Source organism: Carya illinoinensis, chromosome 1, assembly GCF_018687715.1.
Source record: "Carya illinoinensis cultivar Pawnee chromosome 1, C.illinoinensisPawnee_v1, whole genome shotgun sequence".
Classification (NCBI taxonomy): domain Eukaryota; kingdom Viridiplantae; phylum Streptophyta; class Magnoliopsida; order Fagales; family Juglandaceae; genus Carya; species Carya illinoinensis.
The window spans coordinates 1853052-1873060 of NC_056752.1; the positions used below are offsets into that span (position 1 = coordinate 1853052).

General features: G+C 37.0%; 1 protein-coding gene and 2 pseudogenes across 1 annotated transcript; 2 read left to right on the plus strand and 1 right to left on the minus strand.

The window, feature by feature from the left end:
* Positions 1–257: 257 nt before the first annotated feature.
* Positions 258–891, minus strand: LOC122293243. Its single transcript, XM_043101769.1, has 2 exons — positions 739–891; positions 258–647 (listed from the first exon to the last, which is right to left on the minus strand). Exons 1-2 carry the CDS (start codon positions 889–891, stop codon positions 315–317), a joined length of 486 nt encoding a protein of 161 aa, XP_042957703.1. The 3' UTR covers positions 258–314.
* Positions 892–2720: 1829 nt separating this feature from the next.
* LOC122293251 lies at positions 2721–5830 on the plus strand (annotated as a pseudogene).
* Positions 5831–12451: 6621 nt separating this feature from the next.
* LOC122304988 lies at positions 12452–15567 on the plus strand (annotated as a pseudogene).
* Positions 15568–20009: the final 4442 nt, after the last annotated feature.

Here is a 20009-nt window from a genome sequence, read left to right on the forward strand (position 1 = left end):
ACAACACGTGATATTCAGATGTAATGCACCATCATAATGCTCTATTTCAAATAACAACACTTCTCAATCAGATTACAATCCAACTTCAAATTACAACCACTCACAGAATACACAAAATCATGAGACAACACTTCTGAAAGTTTGCTTCCCAGTTCAGAGTAACATCCACCATCAGAAACCACAAAATAAAATTACATCATATTATTAGGAAACATGGCTTCCCAGTTCTTCTTTACATCAACCATCACAAACCACAAAATAACTTGCCAGATCAGAGTAACTTAAACTACATATTTACAATAACTTAAGAGAAATCAATTCTGAGCTTGGTTAGACAGCAAAATGTAACATGATACAACAATGGCAACAGCCCAATACAGATAGAGTAGTGTGCGTGAACGCCTATTTTCAGCTTCTTGCTTTAAAAGCACCAAGTCCTTCTTCTGAACCTCCTCAAGTATATTGTATAACATTTTCTCAATCGCATCAGCTCTCTTCCGGAACTTAATCTCCCTCTGTTGAAAATCGTCGAGTATCCTTTTCAGCTCTTCATCCTTCCTTAATAGTTCAATTTTAATTTGGTGAAGTTCTTGCTCTATGTCCAAAGTACCATCCACCCACTTAAAGAACTTGCAAAATGTTAAGCCCTGCTCATTTTATCCAAAAGAGGCAAACTGAGTTAGATATACTTATAATTAAACAGAATCTTTAGGAAATATATGCAAAGAAATGTTTTACCTCATTGTTGTACTTTGGACAGCCAAAGAAGAGACATCCTGAATTTCTGGGAGTATTTAAGTATCTCAGTGTGGCCTCAACCTCACAGAAGCATAAAGGTTGGCTCACAGTACGTTTACCAAAGGATGTGGAAGAAGTTGAGAGTGATGACATTCTAACATGAAACAGTCGGGTTGATTACAAATAGACAATATCATGCACATAATAACTGATTCATAACATTAAAACACATTGATAGCTAAATACTTCCTAAACAGAACAAGTAAAATCATAATACAGAGGTCACATTTAGTGGAAATCACATTGTTGGCTCACATTTAATCAAGATGAAGTCTACATAAAGACGCTCTAAACAGAACAATCGGGTTGATTACAAACAGACAATAGGATGCACATAATAACTGATTCATAACATTAAAACACATTGATAGTTAAATACTTCCTAAACAAAACAAGTAAAATCATAATACAGAGGTCACATTTAGTGAAAATCACATTGTTGGCTCACATTTAATCAAGATGAAGTCTACATAAAGACGCTCTAAACAGAACAATCGGGTTGATTACAAACAAACAATATCATGCACATAATAACTGATTCATAACATTAAAACACATTAATAGCTAAATACTTCTTAAACAGAACAAGTAAAATCATAATACAGAGGTCACATTTAGTGGAAATCACATTGTTGGCTCACATTTAATCAGGATGAAGTCTACATAAAGACGCTCTAAACAGAACAATCGGGTTGATTACAAACAGACAATATCATGCACATAATAACTGATTCATAACATTAAAACACATTGATAGCTAAATACTTCATAAACAAAACAAGTAAACATAATATCATGCACATAATAACTGATTCATAACATTTAAAATGATTGATAGCTAAATACTTCCTAAACAGAACAATCCAACCATTCTGGAAATTGATCTAGGAATTAACAACTCAAGCAGAATAGGAAATAAAACTCAACTTCGGTTGGTCACTTTCAACTGCATTCATTCCCAATTCTTCGTAATTAATAACCTGCAGACGAAATAATAGAAGAATCAGATTTTTAAACAGAAATAAATAACATAAATACAATGCATAAAAATCATTTATTGAAACACATAAGCCAGGGGGAGTTACCAACCTTGAGTGGGTTCTCTCAATAATTGCCCAGTGCCCAAACCCCAACTCCAAAAATTGGGTTTCTCGGGTTAGGGTTTCGGGAGTTAGGGTTTCAAGAGTTAGGGTTTCTAGAGTTAGGGTTTCTAGAGTTAGGGTTAAGGTTAGGGTTCGGGAGTTAGGGTTAGGGTTTCGACAGTTAGATTTTGGGTTAGGGTTAGGGTTAGGGTTTCAGCAGTTAGATTTAGGGTTAGGGTTAGGGTTAGGGTTTCAGGAGTTAGGGTTTCGGGAGTAAATGTGGATTAGGACTTCGGGAGTTAGGGTTAGGGGTTCTGCAGATTTTGAGAAAGAAACAGATCTAAAGAAATCTGACAATGGAAAACCAATCTTAATGAACCCAGACTGCAAAGAGAAACCAAGGGGCAAAATCTGCAAAAAAAATTGTGAAATCGAAAGAGAAAACCGAGCCTTGCAAAAGACCAAACCCAGACTGCAAAGAGAAACCGAGAGGAAAAAACTCCATACTGCAAAGAGAAACCGAGAGGAAAAAACTGGAAAAACCTTTTCTTCTATAAAGAGATTCAAGCACCCATGGTTAAATCCAGCCTTCGACAAGATAAACAATGAAATCTATAAAGAGATTCAAGCACCCATGGTTAAATCCAGCCTTTGAAAAGATAAACAAACTATAACATCAACATACTTGCTCAAAACGATCTGCAAAAGCGAAGATCTCAGACAAATGAGAAAAAAAAAAAAAACAAAGCCACACAGCACACGAGGAAGACAAGCTTATCGTTCGTCAGGTTCGCAGGGCTAGGGTTAGGGTTGATGGCGAACGGGAGATGAAAGGGGCGAATGAGGGGAGAACAGGAGACGAAAGGGGCGAATGGGAAAATGGGAGATGAAAGGGACTTCTGGAGTTGGACAACAATTATGGGAGACGAAAGGGCTGAAGGAGTGGAATGGCGCAAGTTCGACAATACGCACCGTTTCATTAACTTTGGCTGCCACGTCGGACGCGACTACGCGGCGCTTACCCGATACGCTTCCCATAATCATTTTCCGAATCCGATTAAGCTGATGAAGACCCTGTTTTTTTGCTGGTCCACTAGAGTTCAATGCTAAAACTACTCTCCTCCAATTGCAGAAGAAATTTAAATCTTTGGGAAAATTCGAAGCTTTTGACTTGTCAATGCTTTTTAATAGTTTTAAGCTGGCTTGTCGATCCATAATTCAACTGAAAAATCTGCAGAAGGCCAATCCTGGACCCCTCCTTCAAGCTTTCCATGTTAGTTCCACTTCAAGGTCCAATGGAAAGCATGCAACTTTTCTCCACAATTTTCATGGAAAATCTTCTGTCTCTCTTCTTCTTTTTCTCCTCCAGTTCTAGTCCCTCCAGTTTCTGTCTTAGGTAGATTATTCTCTCCCAGATAAGTATTTCATCAATTGTGGCTCTCCTAACAACGTCTACACCGGCCTTCCAATTCCATTTCCTTTACGGATTAGAACAGAGTCGCGATTGATAGCAACCAGTCTTCAACTGCATCACCTCTCTATCAGACAACAAGAATTTTTATTCAAAACTGTTCGTATGAGTTCGATATTGACACCAATGGTACTTATTTTGTTCGCCTCCATTTCTTTGCTTTCGCCTCCCCAAGTACTCCAACAAATCTCTCCACAACGCTTTTTGACGTTTGGACTTCTGGATTCTCACTGTTGCTTAATTTCACTGCCAAAAACAATAGCTACTCTTCTATAACAGAGGAATTCTTACTTAGAATACCCGATCCTGGCAAACCCGAAGGGTATTTTGTACCCCGGGGATCATCGTTTGCATTTATAAATGCCATGGAAGTCTTCCTTGCCCCTAACGATCTGATCAATGATACAGCCAACATGTTACTGCTGCAGAAAGCACCAATGATTACAAGGGTGTGCTATCTAAGGCTTTGCACACCATTTACAGGATAAATGTTGGAGGCCCAATTGTCACACCGAAAAATGACACGCTATTGAGAAGGCAACGGATGTATCCTAGCCAAGTAGCCCTAGTTACAAGCTGGGTTATGCTAGTCAGTGTACTGCTCCTGCTATTGTCTACCAGACAGCAAAAGAGATAATTAATAGTTCTAGCGTGCAATATGAGTTTATCAACGTAACCTCGGCCTTTCATTTGCGTAGGAGGGCTAGACACCTCGTTCTGCGACAATGCAGGTATAACTCAAGTTGTTCTTTTCTTCAATCTTTATATTTATAGTAAATTCAGTTGGAAGGTCAATTCAAACGACTTTTACGGCACAAGTGTCCCTTTTTTCCTCAACTTTGTAGTCGATTTTGATGGTTCTGAAACGATGAATATTAGTATAGGCCCTGGGAATGATTCTCCTAAAACAAATGCCTATCTGAATGGAGTAAAAATAATGGAGATACAGAAGACGTTAGGTTCAGTTCCTACAGTGAGTGTGAGCAACAAACATGTCTTTCTTCATGTACTAGGTTTAGTTCTTAGAGGGGTTGGTTCTAGTCAGTATCTTCAATTCCATCCTCTTTTCGGAAAACCAGTAGAAAATTCAGAATGGTCATCACTTCCTGTATATGGAGGAGGGAGTTCTCACTCAAGGGAGAAGGAAAGTATACCTAATTTGAATCTCAAGTTAAAGATACCTCTTGCTGAAATCGAACTTGCAACCAACAACTTCGACTCAAAATTACTGATTGGTAAGGGTGGCTTTTGTTATGTCTATAGGGGAAAACTCGAGAAGGGCACAAAAGTTGCTGTGAAACGGAGTGAACCAGGGTCAAACCAAGGCTTCCGAGAATTCCAAACGGAGATCATGGTTCTTTCCAAAATTGGCCACAGCCATCTTGCTTCCTTGATTGGGTATTGTGAAGAGAGGTCTAAAATGATACTTGTCTATGAGTTCATGGAAAATGGAACTCTAAAGGATCATCTTTGTGCCTCAGATGGGTCTTGTTTGTCTTGGAAGCAAAGGCTTGAAATTTGCATTTGTGTAGCAAAGGGTCTTCAATACCCTAACAAAGGTTTAGCTGGGGGAATCATATGCAGTGATGTCAAGTCTACGAATATCTTGCTTGATGAACATTTTGTTGCTAATATTGCTGATTTTGGCTTTTCAAAAGCAGGTCCTCTTGATTAGACCCATGTCAGCACAATTCTTTAAGGCACGATTGGTTATCTTGATCCTGAGTATATCAGGTCCCAATAGTTGACGGAGAAATCTGATGTATACGTATTTGGAATTGTTCTTCTCAAGGTGTTATGTGCAAGACTAGCAATTTATTCCACACTTAAAGGAAAGCAAGTGAATTTAGTTGAATGGGCAATGTTCTGCAAGAAGGAAGGGTCGCTTGAAGAGATTGTCGATCCTTCACTTGAGGGTCAGTTCCATCTAAACTCCCAAAAAAAGTTTATTGAGATGGCAAAGAGATGTTTACAAGAATGCGGTGCTGATCAGCCTACAATGTCGGATGTGTTGTGGGACCTGGAATATGCATTACAGCTTCAGCAAACTGCAGTGCGGTTAGAACCACACGAGGAAAGTACAATCAATGTTTTAGCTGCATTTTCATCGCTAAATGTTGGACGGTTTCCTTCGATTTGCAGATTCATTAAGAGCGATGATATTTCTGTTATGTTAGATGATGGCTCCTCCTTTAAAACGAGTGATGTTTTCTCCTAGAAGAGAATTGATCGATGATACCATATAATGCTATTTATGTTTCTTTAGCCTCTTCACTACTACTACAAACTTTGGTTAGGTGTTGCCTCTGTGAAGTACTGGTTTTTTGGTATTTTGGGTTGTGTATCAATTTAGTTATGTACATTTAAAGTTGACGTGGACTCAACCATGGTTGTAATTTTAGCTATAGCACTTCTTTTTTATGGGATCTATTTGTAATTAAAATATTTTTCTTTAATTAATTTGAGAGTTTCAAATTAATTTGAGAGTCTTGAAAGCTTTCTGATTCTTCTGTTAAAGATAATATTAAATCAATAATTTAATTTGATTTTCATAATTACCAAATCATTTTGATTTATTTTCATAATATTTAAGATATTTACTATATATTATCAAAATTTAATTTTCATATTAATAGAGATGTATACATTGTATTCAGTAACAATAGAAAAAGGAAACACGTAGTCCTCAAATCTCTCTCTCTCTCTTTTTCTCCTCTCCATCTTCTTTTATATTATATTTTATTTTCTATCCCTTTCAACTTCAAAGTATAGGAAAACACAAAGTAAGTATAACTATCACTATCGATCAGAGAAAGAAAGCAAAAAACAAAACACTTAGGGCTATATAAACTGCTAATGTAAAAACAAGTTTGGATGTTTAGATTTATGCACAATGAGACAGTCCAACTGAGAGCTCAGGACTGCGAAATGGAGGAGAAAGAAAACAATTTTACCCACTGCCCTAAAGTTTCTTAACCCATTTATATGATGGTATAAGATTGGTGATTTATATGAAAAATAATTGAGATGTTTAATTCTCTAGACTTCATTGAGTAAGAAAATATTTTATTTAAGATTTCAATTATACCATCGTATGCTTATTGTAACACGTAAATATTTAGATTTTACATAAAATTTGATAAATTAACTTACCTATTAAAATAAAAGATGATATTTTAAAAGATTATTTGATAATTTTTATTAAAAAAATATCTAAATATGTCGTCACAAAAATAATAACGAATTAATATTATGCCATGTAACTAAATAAACTAAAAAAGTGGCATAATGTAGAAAATAAATAATCTTCCAATCGACCAAATACCTGCATCGGAAATGCTTTACAATTTGAATTTGTATTGCAAATCATTTTTTTACTTAATGGTTAAAAAAGTATTTTTAATAATATTATGAATTTTTTTATCTTTTAAAAAATATTTAAAAATAAAAAATATAATAATAATAATAGAAACTTCTTTTACCTTTGTCGGTGGGTTCTCGGGCAACATCCTGCAGCACTACTCTACCTGCATATATATTTTTAAAAGGGTAATGATAGGGAGCCCACGCTTTATACCTATAATCAACCGATTACAATTTAAAATAATATATAATAAAATGAAAAAAAAAACAGCTGATAACTAGGGGTGACAATTTATGACACGACCCGTTAACCCAACACGAATACTACACGATAAAAATGGGTTTGGATTTAGTCTTATTGGGTTCGGGTCAAAACGGATCGACTCGTTAAGACACGATTACTTAACGGGTCACTAACGAGGTCAACCCATTTGACCCGTTAAGATTAAATTGAATTTTTTTTTCTTTTTCTTTTTCAAGCTTAAATTAAAATTCAATTGCAAATTTGCACACGAAATGAAATTAGGGGACCGGTGGAATTTTAAAAAATTTAAAGGAAATCAATTGAAATTTACTAATTTAGCCTTTAGGCATTCAGTCCCCCGTGAGTCCGTGACCCATCCCTGACTCCCTTCTTCAAGTTCTAGTTCTATCTAAAAACATGAAAAAAAAAACCCTAACATTCACGGTAACTCTTGCGCTACAAACGGGAGACTCATCACTCACAGACTAACATCACAGATTCATAGATTGATCATTCATGAATCACGGCCTCAGTGGCAGTGCTTACCTCATGGCACACGGGCTCAGCGACTCAGACAGAAAGTTTCAGCCTTTCGCACAGTATATGGTACGTCTGTTTTCCTTTTCCCTCTTATGGCGAATCGACTCTTCCCCCATTTCCCATTCCCCCATTTTTGTTATTTTTGGCTTTTCATTTTCCCAGTTCACACTTCACAGTTCACAACTTCAAAATTCACACATGGACCAGCGTCTGCATCGCCACTCACCAGACCTGCACTTCTATGTAATTTTATTAATTTCAGTCGAAGTAGTGATTGTGAATCACAAAATCAGATCAGCCGATTCAGCCCCTCTTCTCAGTCTAATTATTTTCGATTTCTCTCTCAGACTCTCCTTCTCATCGAGCCATCGAGGATCTTCGGGTGAAATCTGCAAGTTTAAGCCGTAAGTCACTAATTGTTAAATTTGTTTGTTTATCTCTTAGTATTTGACTCTAAATCTTTGTTAAATTTGATATCGAGCTGCCCTTTTCATAATTAAAAAAAAAATACTATTTGTCTGTTGTTTTTAGTTGGGTTAGAAAGAGATTGGGTTGTGTTGATGAAGTAATGTAATAAATTGCTACTGGTCAATAGTACAAACCCAGGTTAATACTACTAACGTGTTTAGTAATTTGGTATAATTGTCATTTGTTGTGTTGGTACTCCATCTGACCTGAGTACTGCCTTCGATGAGTTAAGTCTCTTGAAAAAATGGTTGTGCTTGTTAGAGTGATGCCTTCTAATGTGTTTGAATATTGAAAACCCAAACTTATTATTTTGGAATTTTTGTCATTGTAGTGTAATAACTTAGGCTTCTTATGTAAACTACCTAGGGCTTCTCATGCAAGTTTAAGCTGTCTTTGCTATGTATAATTAAACTTGGATCTTTAGTTCCATCTGGGTCGAGGTATTACAATTAGCCACCCCTGCTCAATGTCTAAAGCCTAGCAGTGTTTTGGAACCATTCCACCTTGAATGTTATTGGCTTGAGTTGAGCCATGATATTGCTTGTCAAGAATATTGAAGCCACTTGCATTTTACTTTCCCTGGATAGTAAGGAGAAGTTGTTAGGTAGAGGTGTGCATGCATCTCTCTTTTCTCAGTGAGGTCAGACACCGACAGTACAAGAATTTTGATTCTCTCTTATCTCTCTTGCATTTTCCTGGAAAGAAATTAAAAAACAAACAAACAAAAAAAAAATCCTCGACAACAGCTGCTCTTTTTGATATGGATCCCTATTACATTCAACAGCTGCTCTTTTTTTTTTTTTTTTGTATGAATTAAAAAATCATTCTTTCATTTTTCTTTTCTATTAAAAAATAACAGAAGAAAATAAATTTGATTGTTTAGTCTCTTTGATTGTTGCTCTTTTGTTTAGTCTCTTTGATTGTTGATTTTCATGTTTGATTTTTTTTAAATGTCAGATGAGTGAGACAGCAGGGGCAAATGAAGATTTGATTGACTTGGAAGGGATGGACTCGGAAAGTTTCACAAATGAAGACGCTAAAACAAAACGAAGGAAAAGGTCAAATGTGTGGAGTTTCGTTGAGATGGTTCTCGATTCTGATAAAGTTGGTGATTGTAAGGCACGAGCCAAGTGCAAGATGTGTGGAGCTACTTACTTGGCAGCGAGCAAATATGGAACTGGAAATTTGAAACATCACATTGATACATGCCCTAGAAGAAATACACGAGATATTGGTCAGTTGATGTTGGGGTAAAATAGTGGATCTATTTCGGTAAGCACTTCTAAATTTGATCCTGAACAACATAGACAACTTTTGGTAAAAGCTATTGTGAAGCATGATTTGCCTTTCCGATTTATTAAATATTCAGGGGTGAGAACTTTTATGCAATATGCGCGTCTAGATATTCCAATTATTTCTAGAAATACTGCTAAGACTGATTTGGTTAAGATATATCATCGGGGAAAAAAAAAGATTAAATACATGTTGAGTGATGCTCCTGGTAGAATTTGTCTGACATCTGACTTGTGGACTTCTCTGAGCACTAATGATTATATGTGCATTACAGCATATTTTCTGGATAAGAAATGGGTTCTAAAGAAAAGGGTTTTAAAATTTTCTTTTATGCCACCACCACATAATGGCATATCTTTGTCTGAAAAAATTTATAATTTGCTATGTGAGTAGGGAATTCAAGACAAGATTTTTGCATTAACTTTAGACAATGCTTCTTCAAATGATGTGTCAGTAGAGTTGTTAAGAATTCAGCTGAATATTAAGAGAGCCCTTGTTTGTAATGGTGAGTTTTTGCATCTTCGTTGTAGTTGTCATATTCTCAATTTGGTTGTACAAGATGGGCTAAAAATAATTGATTGTGCTATCCAAAAAGTTCATGACAGTATCAAGTATGTCAAGGGATCACAATCAAGGAAACAAGAATTTTTAGATTCAATAAAACAAATGTCTTTGGATGATAAGAAGGGGTTAAGACAGAATGTCCCCATTAGATAGAATTCAACTTTTCTTATGCTTGAGAGTACTATTTTCTATCGTCGTGCCTTTTGCCATTTGGAATTAACTGATTCCAATTTTAAACACCGTCTATCAACATCTGAGTGGGAAAAAGTGGAGAAGATTAACACTTTCTTGGGAGCTTTTTATGATGCCACTTGTGAGTTTTCTGGAACCAAATACCCTGCAGCCAATTTGTACTTTCCAGCAGTGTTTATGAATTATTTGACATTAAAACAATACTCTGAAAGTGAAGATGACTACATAAAAAATATGTCTTATCAAATACTTGCGAAGTTTGAGAAATATTGGTCTGAGTTCAATGTGCTATTGGTGATAGCAGTTATATTGGATCCTCGATACAAGCTTCATTTTGTTGACTTTTCTTATATGAAGATTTATGGAAATGGTTCCCTAGAGTTTTTAAATGTTCGTACCAAAATGACATCTCTTTTTATGGAATATAGTTCTTCTAGTGTTTCTACAAGTTCTACCACGACTTTTTGAAAGAAGTTCTAGTAGAACGGAAAGTGAATCTTCTTCTGGTAGATGGAATAGAGTCAATAAACAAGTATTTCAGGTAAATTCAAATAATATTTTTTGTTTAATGATTTATATTATATTGTTTTATTATTTTATATAACATATTCTCAATAGGACTTTTTTATTTTTATTTTTATTTGGTATAAGAATTTGATTCATTTGGAAGTAAAGATCTCGCTGCCCATATGCAAAAAAGTCAATTAGAGTTGTATTTGGATGAACCTAGGACAGATAGAAATGCGAAGATTGATATTCTTTCCTTTTGGAAAGGAAATGAATTTCGTTATCCTAATCTTGCTTGTATGGCTGGTGATATTTTGAGTGTTAAAAGTTTCCACAGTTGCATTTGAAACTACTTTTAGTATTGGTGGCCGTATCATTGATCAGTTTAGGAGTGCATTGAAACCAGATATTGTTGAAGCATTAGTCTGCACAAGAGATTGGTTATATGGCGAGGAAGCCGAAGTCGAGGGTAACATTATTATTATTATTTTATTAAATTCTATCTTAATTCTTTTACTAATTTTTTTTTTTCATAGGAACATAAGAAATGAACGAGTTAACTGAAGATATAATGGAGTTGGAGAAAAAGACCAATGAGGACACCACACTTCCTTCAGTCCCTTTTGTGGGTTTATAATTTATTTAGATTGGTTTTTGTATCATCTTATTTGGAATTGTAATATTAATATTCGCAATGTATGTTTGACATATTTGGTACCCCTTGGATGTAGATGTAATGTAACAAGAATAGTTGGACTTGGGTAGGTGTTCTAATTATGCACTGCAGCACTATTAGTTTGTTATTTTGTTGGGATTTTAATTTTGATATATTTATTTTTTGGATTGTAATTTGTAGTTGTAGTTAGTTTTATATTTTATTTTAGAGACATTGTGATTTTAATATTTATATAAAATTAATCAGGTTAAATGGGTTAGTGGGTCGTGTTCGTGTCTAGTAATATATACGGGTTAAACGGGTCGTATCGTGTCGTGTTAACTTTTTCTTAGAATTCATTAACGAGTCATAACGAGTCGTGTCGTGTCGTGTTAATCTTTTCTTAAAATCCATTAACGAGTCGTGTCGTGTCAATCCGTTATCTTAATTGGTCATGTTAGAGTTTAGATTTTTGACACGAAACTCTTAATGAGTCATGTTCAGATTGACCCATTAACTGTAATATATATGTCTCAACACGACACGAACATGACCCGTTAACACGATTTGATACCCCTACTGATAACACATATCCCATTCCAACGTCCCGGCAGACTCCTATCGTCCCTCAATACCCATAATCATTTCCCTAATCCCTCTCTCCATCTTGTAAGGAATCATTTAACATAGATCTCAGGATGAACAACTGATAACACGCTTCAAATTTCTCTTTGTTGAATTGAAAAACATGGCAGAGTTCATTCTTGCAGATATCAAAATCCTCACCGCCAAAACCCATTTGTTTCATCACACGCAGCGGCAAAGACAACTACGGATGGCCCATTAATGCACAAATCTAAAATCATGGAGCACCTAAGAAAGGGCAAAATGCTCAAACAATGTAGAGAACTCCAGATGCTTGTGATCTGCCAAAGGAACCATTTTGATTATGTAGCTCAAGATAGAAAGTGGGATAACGGGATTCATCTTCCAATCTAGCAAAGACAGAACCATAGGCTCCATTCTTTGGATTGATTTTGGCAAAATGCATACTTTGATTTGTCAACTTGTAGTCACCATATAATGGCCGTTAATTTCTTCCAATTACCCTTTCCATGGAGTTGCAACTTTGCTGCCCAGTTTTTGCGGGAAATGGAAGTAAAGCTCTTCATAAATTCGGTTTTGCAGTTTCAGCCAAGCAGGAGGGAGGGAGGCATGTGAAAAAATGAATTAGATGATCTGTAGCTTTAGTCGAGAGGGAGGGAGAAAGGAATTAGATCTAGATTTTCCTCCCTTCAAAAAAAAAAAAAAAAAACTAGATTTTCCTTTTAAAAATATTATATTTAGTATGTACCAATTAAAAGATAACACGTGGCATCGGTCCATTCTCGGTCCAAACTCTCGGTTTGGCTAGCATTTTCTTATATAAAAGGCGGTGGGAAAAAGAATGAACCGGATGGCACGTCATACTTCTACTTTTGAAAGGTTTGAAATGGTCCACTTAAAAGTCCAAATGACGATTTACCCCTTCTCTCACAAGCATTTCCTTCCCACTTTCCAATTCCTAACACAGTGAGTCGCGGCTGAAGATCCAGGCAGTGTTCAATCTCAGAAAATAATTTTCAGGTTTTCCCCACATCCTGATGGCAATCTATTTTGATACTTCTGGGGTTTGCTGTTCGTCCTCGTGCTCTATCTTTGTTTCTGATGCACATCTATGCTTTGGAATGCTTGGTCTCATATCCTAAAATTTCTTCTTTGTTGACAGTAAACGGAGCAATCAGGGCCGGGGAGTGGGCACCCAAACTGGTCCACCCGAATTAATGCCAAAAACTATACCCTTTCCAATTGCAAGAGACATTCATAAATCTTGGAAAGTTCAAAGCTTTCAACGTTTCGATTACTTGCAAAGCTGATTTATGGTCTGAAAAACCGTAACTGTCCTCTACTGCATATAAACAGTTTACTAAATACAAAGGGTATTTAAATCATTGACTTATAAATTGATGCAGACTTGTCTATATTGGAAAATTATGATGGTCCATATTGCAACTGCAAGTCTGCAAAGTCCTCCATAAAGGCCAATTCTGAACCACCCCCTTCCAGCTTGTTCAACCTCAAGGTCCTGAATTCTCAGATAAGCTTTGCTCCGAGTGAAAGCAAGCAACTTTTTTCCACAGTTTCCATGGAAAAGCTTAGGTTCCACCAAGTCCATACGTCTCACTCTCAACACCGAAACCTAGCCTAAGACTGTTGATCTTCTTATGATCTTGACCGGCTTTGTAGCGTTTCAACCCCCTGTTCCTAATTAAATCCAAAGCGCCTCACTCCAATTATTAGGTAATTACATCGATCAAAACTACTTTATTTTCTAACCTCTTCCTTAACTTTGATATGATTTTGAATTAATTTATTGGACCAATATTTGTCATTTTCATATTATGTTGTTTTTTCCTTTCTTGAAGTCCAGGGTACCTTGCCATTTTCTTGATGTAATTAATGGTGATCCAATAAATATCTAAGCCCTGCAATCAATCAGAAAGATGGGCGACAAAACTACTTTAGTTTCAGCACTCGCATGATCTCTTTGGCAGGGCCAAACTAGACTGGGGCATTAAACATGGTACATGTGACCTATAAGGATTACTTCAACCGGGAACCACGTCCTCAAGACATAGAATCCCTTGAAGCCATGGAATCACAGGTAGAACTTTTCGAAATCAGAGAATCAGTGGCAGCACCAACAAGTACTTGTACACTAGTTGTCGAGACGCTTTCAGGAAAATCCCATCAGCTACAGCAAGAACCATTGGAAACACTGCATATGGTGATAAATGATAATGGGGATTCAATCTGCGAAGAGCAAGACAACATAAATACAGCAGATTCTGAATGGGTTATCTCCGTGGAAGAAACACTTGAGCAAGCGCGAGTACTCGAAAAAGAAAGTTCATGGGAAATGCTGTGCATTTACCCAGTCCCGCACTGCCTGAGAGAAGGCGATGAGAAGGCTTATGTTCCCCAGATGGTCTCCCTGGGGCCTTACCACCATGGAAACAGTAGCCTTAGCCGAATGGATCTCCACAAACGGCGTGCCCTTAACCATGTCCTCAGGCGTAATAAACAAGAAATAAAGCCCTATCTTGATGCTGTAAAAGAGCTTGAAGGAAGAGCTCGTGCCAGTTACGATGGATCAATCCCTCTTACCAGCAAAGAATTCGTGGAGATGATGGTGCTAGATGGTTGCTTTGTGATTGAGCTCTTGCAAGGTAATGTCAAAGGATTCAAGCAACTTGGTTACTCCCCAAACGATCCCATCTTTTCAAGAAGTGGCCAATCCATTCCATTCGGCGAGACATGATAAAGCTGGAGAATCAGCTTCCACTCTTTGTACTTGATCTGCTTCTGGGACTTCAAGAAGATAATCCACGCCAGAAAGGACGTGTAGCGGAGCTGACACCCCAATTCTTCGATGCATTAATGCCAACGGATGAGCCATTAACGAAGCTCGACGGGAATGAATTGGAGGACTCAGAGTCACGAGATCAAGCTGAAGAGTTCTCGGATCAAGGTGGGCTTCATTGCCTCGATGTTTTCCGGCAAAGTCTCTTGAGAAGAAGCCCTGAACGGCCTCTAACATCGCAGAGGTGGAGCAAGAGCTCCACCTCTATTAGAAGTAGTACTACAGTTAATTTTGGTGAACGAAGGCAGCAGTTGGTACATTGTGTAACAGAACTCAGAGGGGCTGGAATCAAGTTCAAGAAAAGGAAGACAGATCGGTTCTGGGAAATCACATTCGACAACGGAACACTCGAAATTCCTCGGATCTTGATCCACGATGGTACAAAGTCACTTCTCCTCAACCTTGTGGCGTTTGAGCAGCGTCATCCAAATTGCAGCAATTACATCACCTCATATGCGGTGTTCATGGACAACTTGATCAACTCTCAACAGGATGTGGCTTACCTCCAAGACCATGGAATTATCGAACACTGGCTTGGAAACGATGCAGAAGTTGCGGACCTCTTCAACCGCCTCTGCCAAGAGGTGGCTTTTGACTGCACAAACAGTTATCTTTCCAGCTTGTCGGAGGATGTGAACAAGCATTTCAACCATAAGTGGAATGTTTGGTTTGCGAGCCTAAAGCTCAAATATTTCAGCAATCCTTGGGCCGTTATCTCATTAATCGCCGCCGGTGTCTTGTTGCTGCTTACTTTGTTGCAGACCATTTACGCAGTCTATGGCTATCACCACCCAATTAGGTGAATCCGGTTAATCGCGTTTTAGTTACACGGTGCGTTCCCAGAATAACTCTCTAAGCTTCTGTAATTGGTTACGCAAATCAGATCAGATGAAAGGAAATATTTTAAATAATAGTGAAATTTTTTAAGTTAAAATGAGATGAGATAATTTGTAAAAAATATATATTTAAATAATAAGATGATATGAAATAAGTTTTACTTATTATAAACCATCTTGAATTGTATGATCACATTTAGCTAACCATCAAATGCATAGTGCATAGTACTAGCATAGTAAGTTAACCGTCAAATGTATAGTGTTAGTCGTCAAAACATAATCTCCTTTGTACTCCTATATAGGCCTGCAACCCGGCCTTAAAAAGCCGGTTTTGTACCCGACCCGACCCGCAAGACCTTATTTTAGGAGCTAACACGGACGGACTCGACCCGAACAAAACCAAATCGGTTCGAATCCGTATGACCCGACTTTAAAAACTAGGGTGTTTTCCATCTGTAACGAGGATGTTTGTGTTCACTCCAAAGGATGTCCGGCGAGAAACTAAAGCCCTGTTTTCTGCACATCAATTTACAAAAGCTCTACGATCTGAATCTTAGATCTACCCTCATCTTCAATCTCAAGAAAAGACCCAAAAAAATTATTTGTAGAAAAGAAAATCGTTTCACACATGCTTCTGCACCACTGCCGTCACTCACACATCCACACATCCAATGTAAACCACTCAACCCAGCCACCACAGGAATCAAGCACCCACGTTCTCGATTTTATGCATGAAAACAGAGTATTTATGGTGCTCTCAGCCGTTTCTCGATAGTGGCCTAGGATCGATGACTTCTACGCCGCAACACCGTTTTCCACGTCTCTCTGCTCTGTGCCCAACGCCAAGTTCCATCGCAGACTCGCAGTTCCAGAACAAACCCAAGCGTAGGAAACTCATAAGTTTCAGATCCTTCACCTTCTTTTTTCTCATGCCGATCTATAAGCAACTGATTGTTGTTTGCAGAAGCGTATGTTTAAAAGTGAACTATGAATCGAAATGAGAAGATGGGGGCAGGGGCTAGGGTTCGGTGTTGAAGGGAAAGTGAAGAAAAATAGCGGGTTCGAAGGGATGGCCCGACGTTCATCGGGTTCGATTAAATCAAAATCGACTTTTAATGTAAACCGACTTTTTCGGATTGGATCTGCACGGGTTGCACGGGTTGATCGGCCCATCGGGCCTTTTGCACAGGCCTACTCCTATATATATCGTTGAATCATTTAAGAAATATATAAGTTTCATAACCTCTCTAAACTCTATCTTTTTTTCTCTCTTTTTGAAAGTTTTATAACACAGCTCTCTCTTTTCAATAATTTCATAACACGTTATCAGCACGAATCGCTTTATTTTTTCCTCTACCTCTCTCTTCTCTCTCCTCTGTCTTGCTCTCTCTCAATTCTGTGTGACTTCGCTCTTCGATCACGTTTTGTAGTCTTAGGTCTCTCTATCTAGAGAGATCCATGATCTATAGCTTCTAATCTACTCGAGAGCGAGTCTACGAATCAATTGCTTTGCTCACTTTCCGCAAAGCAGTTTTCCAGGTTTGCATATCCTCTTTGACAATCTTGGAATCTTTTTCAAGCTCAGCAAAAGCTTCTGCAAAACTATCTGTCTGGTCTCGTACATGAGAAGGACTCACATGGTAGAAAATTGGAAAGACAATCAACCCCGTCGTTTCCATGCATTCAACAATCTTGGCAAGCTCGGTGACGATGAGTTCGGCCACATTCTTGCCGGGATCCTGGACCAAAACGGGGTCTCCGGTGACGGAATTAACTTCCGAGATCGACATTGGAAAACAAGATCCATGATGAGGATCTAATAAGTTCAAGGTTGAGCTCCTCGAACCAGAGGAGCATGTCGGCGCTGGGATTTGCGCAGGAGCACGCCGAAGATCTTGAAGCTCGATGGTGCAATCAAAGCCACCTTCTATTGCGGCATTTGCAGCCGTTGCACGCAGGAGATCTTGACTTTGCAGCCCCACTTTCTTGACTTTGGAGGGAGGTGGCCGTCTTTGTTGAAGATATTGTGCAGCACCTTTGTTTGAATGTAGACAAAGGTGAGGTAGGCAGCCCCACCTTCGAGATGCCACGTTGCAAGCACTTGAGGGCATTGTGGGCAAAGAGAAACTTGTGGTGTCTACCTCAACCTCACTTCTCCACACTGCCATTGATCTAGTCAATGAGACTGAGCTGGACAAGGACATCAAATCATGACTTGCTTTTGCAGCTCAAAAGGTTCTCGAAGTGAATGCATTGGCCATGGGAGATTAGCTGAGATAGAAGGCCTAGAACCACTTCATGACTTGGTCAATGCGGCCAATGATTTGGCTAATATAATAAAAGCTCGAGGATGGGCTTGGCACCATGGGAGACATATTCACGTGATCCTGAAGAAAAAAAAAATATTTAGAGTTTTTCAAATCAAAAAGCAAAGTTTTTTGTTTTCTTTCCTTTTCATTTTGGACGGATTTACTTTTAAAAACACATCCGACCCTTACTATTTTTGTTTTTTTTTTGTTTTTATTCAAACAACTTGCGAGGAATAGAAAGCAGATGGGAGGAGTAAAGCATTTGGTTACGTTGGAGGATTAAAGTCAACAGCTATCACAGGTATTATTTGATAAATTATTGAATCCAAGATCACAGGTATCACCTCAGCATTTGGTTACAAGTTTGATAAATTTTATGTTTATTTATATAGTTTAGATACAAGTTTTATTTATTTTTTTATATTTATTATAAATTATTGATGATATTTACTTGTACCAAAAGCTCATTATGATTTATGCACCTTAAGTTGCATAATTGAAATTATGGAAAGAATATATATTTGAATGAACGTCTCGAGTATGCTCCTGAAGTAGCAATATGAAATGTAAACGTTCACAATATATTCTAAATTTATATCTGGTCTTAAAGTGACTGAACAAAATAATGAGCTTTTGATGAGAATCATTAGTCACGTCTTACTAGATCTACATCATTCCCTGAAGTGAATGATAATAAATTTATATCATTCTATTCCCTGAAGTGAAAAGAATGATGCGTTTCATTCAAAGAAACTAAGAGATTGGACGTGATATAATTTCGGGCCAGAAGCTCGTATTAGAAAAGTTATAAGCTTTCTCTTTGAGATGATATTATACAATTATTGAATCAAATATTATGATGCATCACAAAGTGATATGATTCAAAATATTTGTATCATTCATGGTTATCTTGATCATCCAAAATCAATTATGATAAGTCAAATGATTTTCATATGGACGTCCATAAAAGAACCAGAAGATTCTTTTACTATAAAGTCTTACCACTAGAAGTGGAAAGAAAAATTTGCTTGTAGCAAATAAGATGAAATTATTCGACGTTATCTTGATTATCATATGTGAACTAGAAGTTCAGATGATAATTAAATTTTGGATGTAATAAGATAAAAATGTCTCATATTCTAGCTGCTAAAATTCCAGCAAGGATTGAAGTCCCTGTAGGACAATTAAGAAATTCAGCAGTCTAAAGACATGTCTAAAGGCATGTGAGACATATTGATACAAAAGATAGAGCATCTCAAAAGAGAAAGGCACAAATAATTGGTGCTCCTGAAGAGGCCATACCCACAGAACAAGTAATAAAGTCCATCCAAATTTTCTGTATAAAATTCTCCTATATAAACTCTTGAAGAGTATAAATCTCCTGAAGAATGCCTCCTGAAGAGGTTTTTCATGAAAAAGTCTTCCCTTGAAGAGGGACAGGTACCTGAAAATAACGAGATCTCGATACGTTTCATGAATAATGGAGAAATTATGGATAGAAATAAAATCGTTGTCGACAACGTATTTCCATATGAGATGGCAATTGACATTACCAGAAGTAATGATGAAAGTGAATCAAGAACCGTCGAAGAATACGACGTAAAATATTGGCCAAATTTGAAAGAAACAATTCCTGCAGAATTGATTCACTAGTAAAATATGATGCATCGGGACTTATAGTCCAAACACCTAAAGAGGTGGTGCTTGTTGAATATCAGTGGGTATTTATGGAAAGGAAATAAAAATGTGATATATAAATTACGAGTCAGTTTCTCAATTCCTGCAGAATTGATATCACTAAGTAAAATGTGATAAATATGGACTTGAAATCCAAACACCTAAAGAGGTGATTTTTATTAAATATCAGTAGATATTTATATACATGATATAAAAAGTCTGAAACTTTTAATATGAAAATGTGATATAAAAATCACAAGTTAGTTTCTCGAAAAAACAATATTGATATGATTTTAAAGTGGTTGAAATCATATTGAGATTTTTATTAGCTTGAAAGTTACCGAGAGTTTGGATATGCATGATTAACTGCATATTTATATGGATCATTGAATCATGATATATCTTCTATATATAAAAAATGTGTATAAAACGGAATTTGTTGTTTTAGACGGAAAATCTTGTTTTCCCGTTAGTTTTGTTGTTCCCGTTAAATAGCAGTTAAGCCACCAATTTTTGTTCCCATTAAATAGCAATTAAGCCACCATTT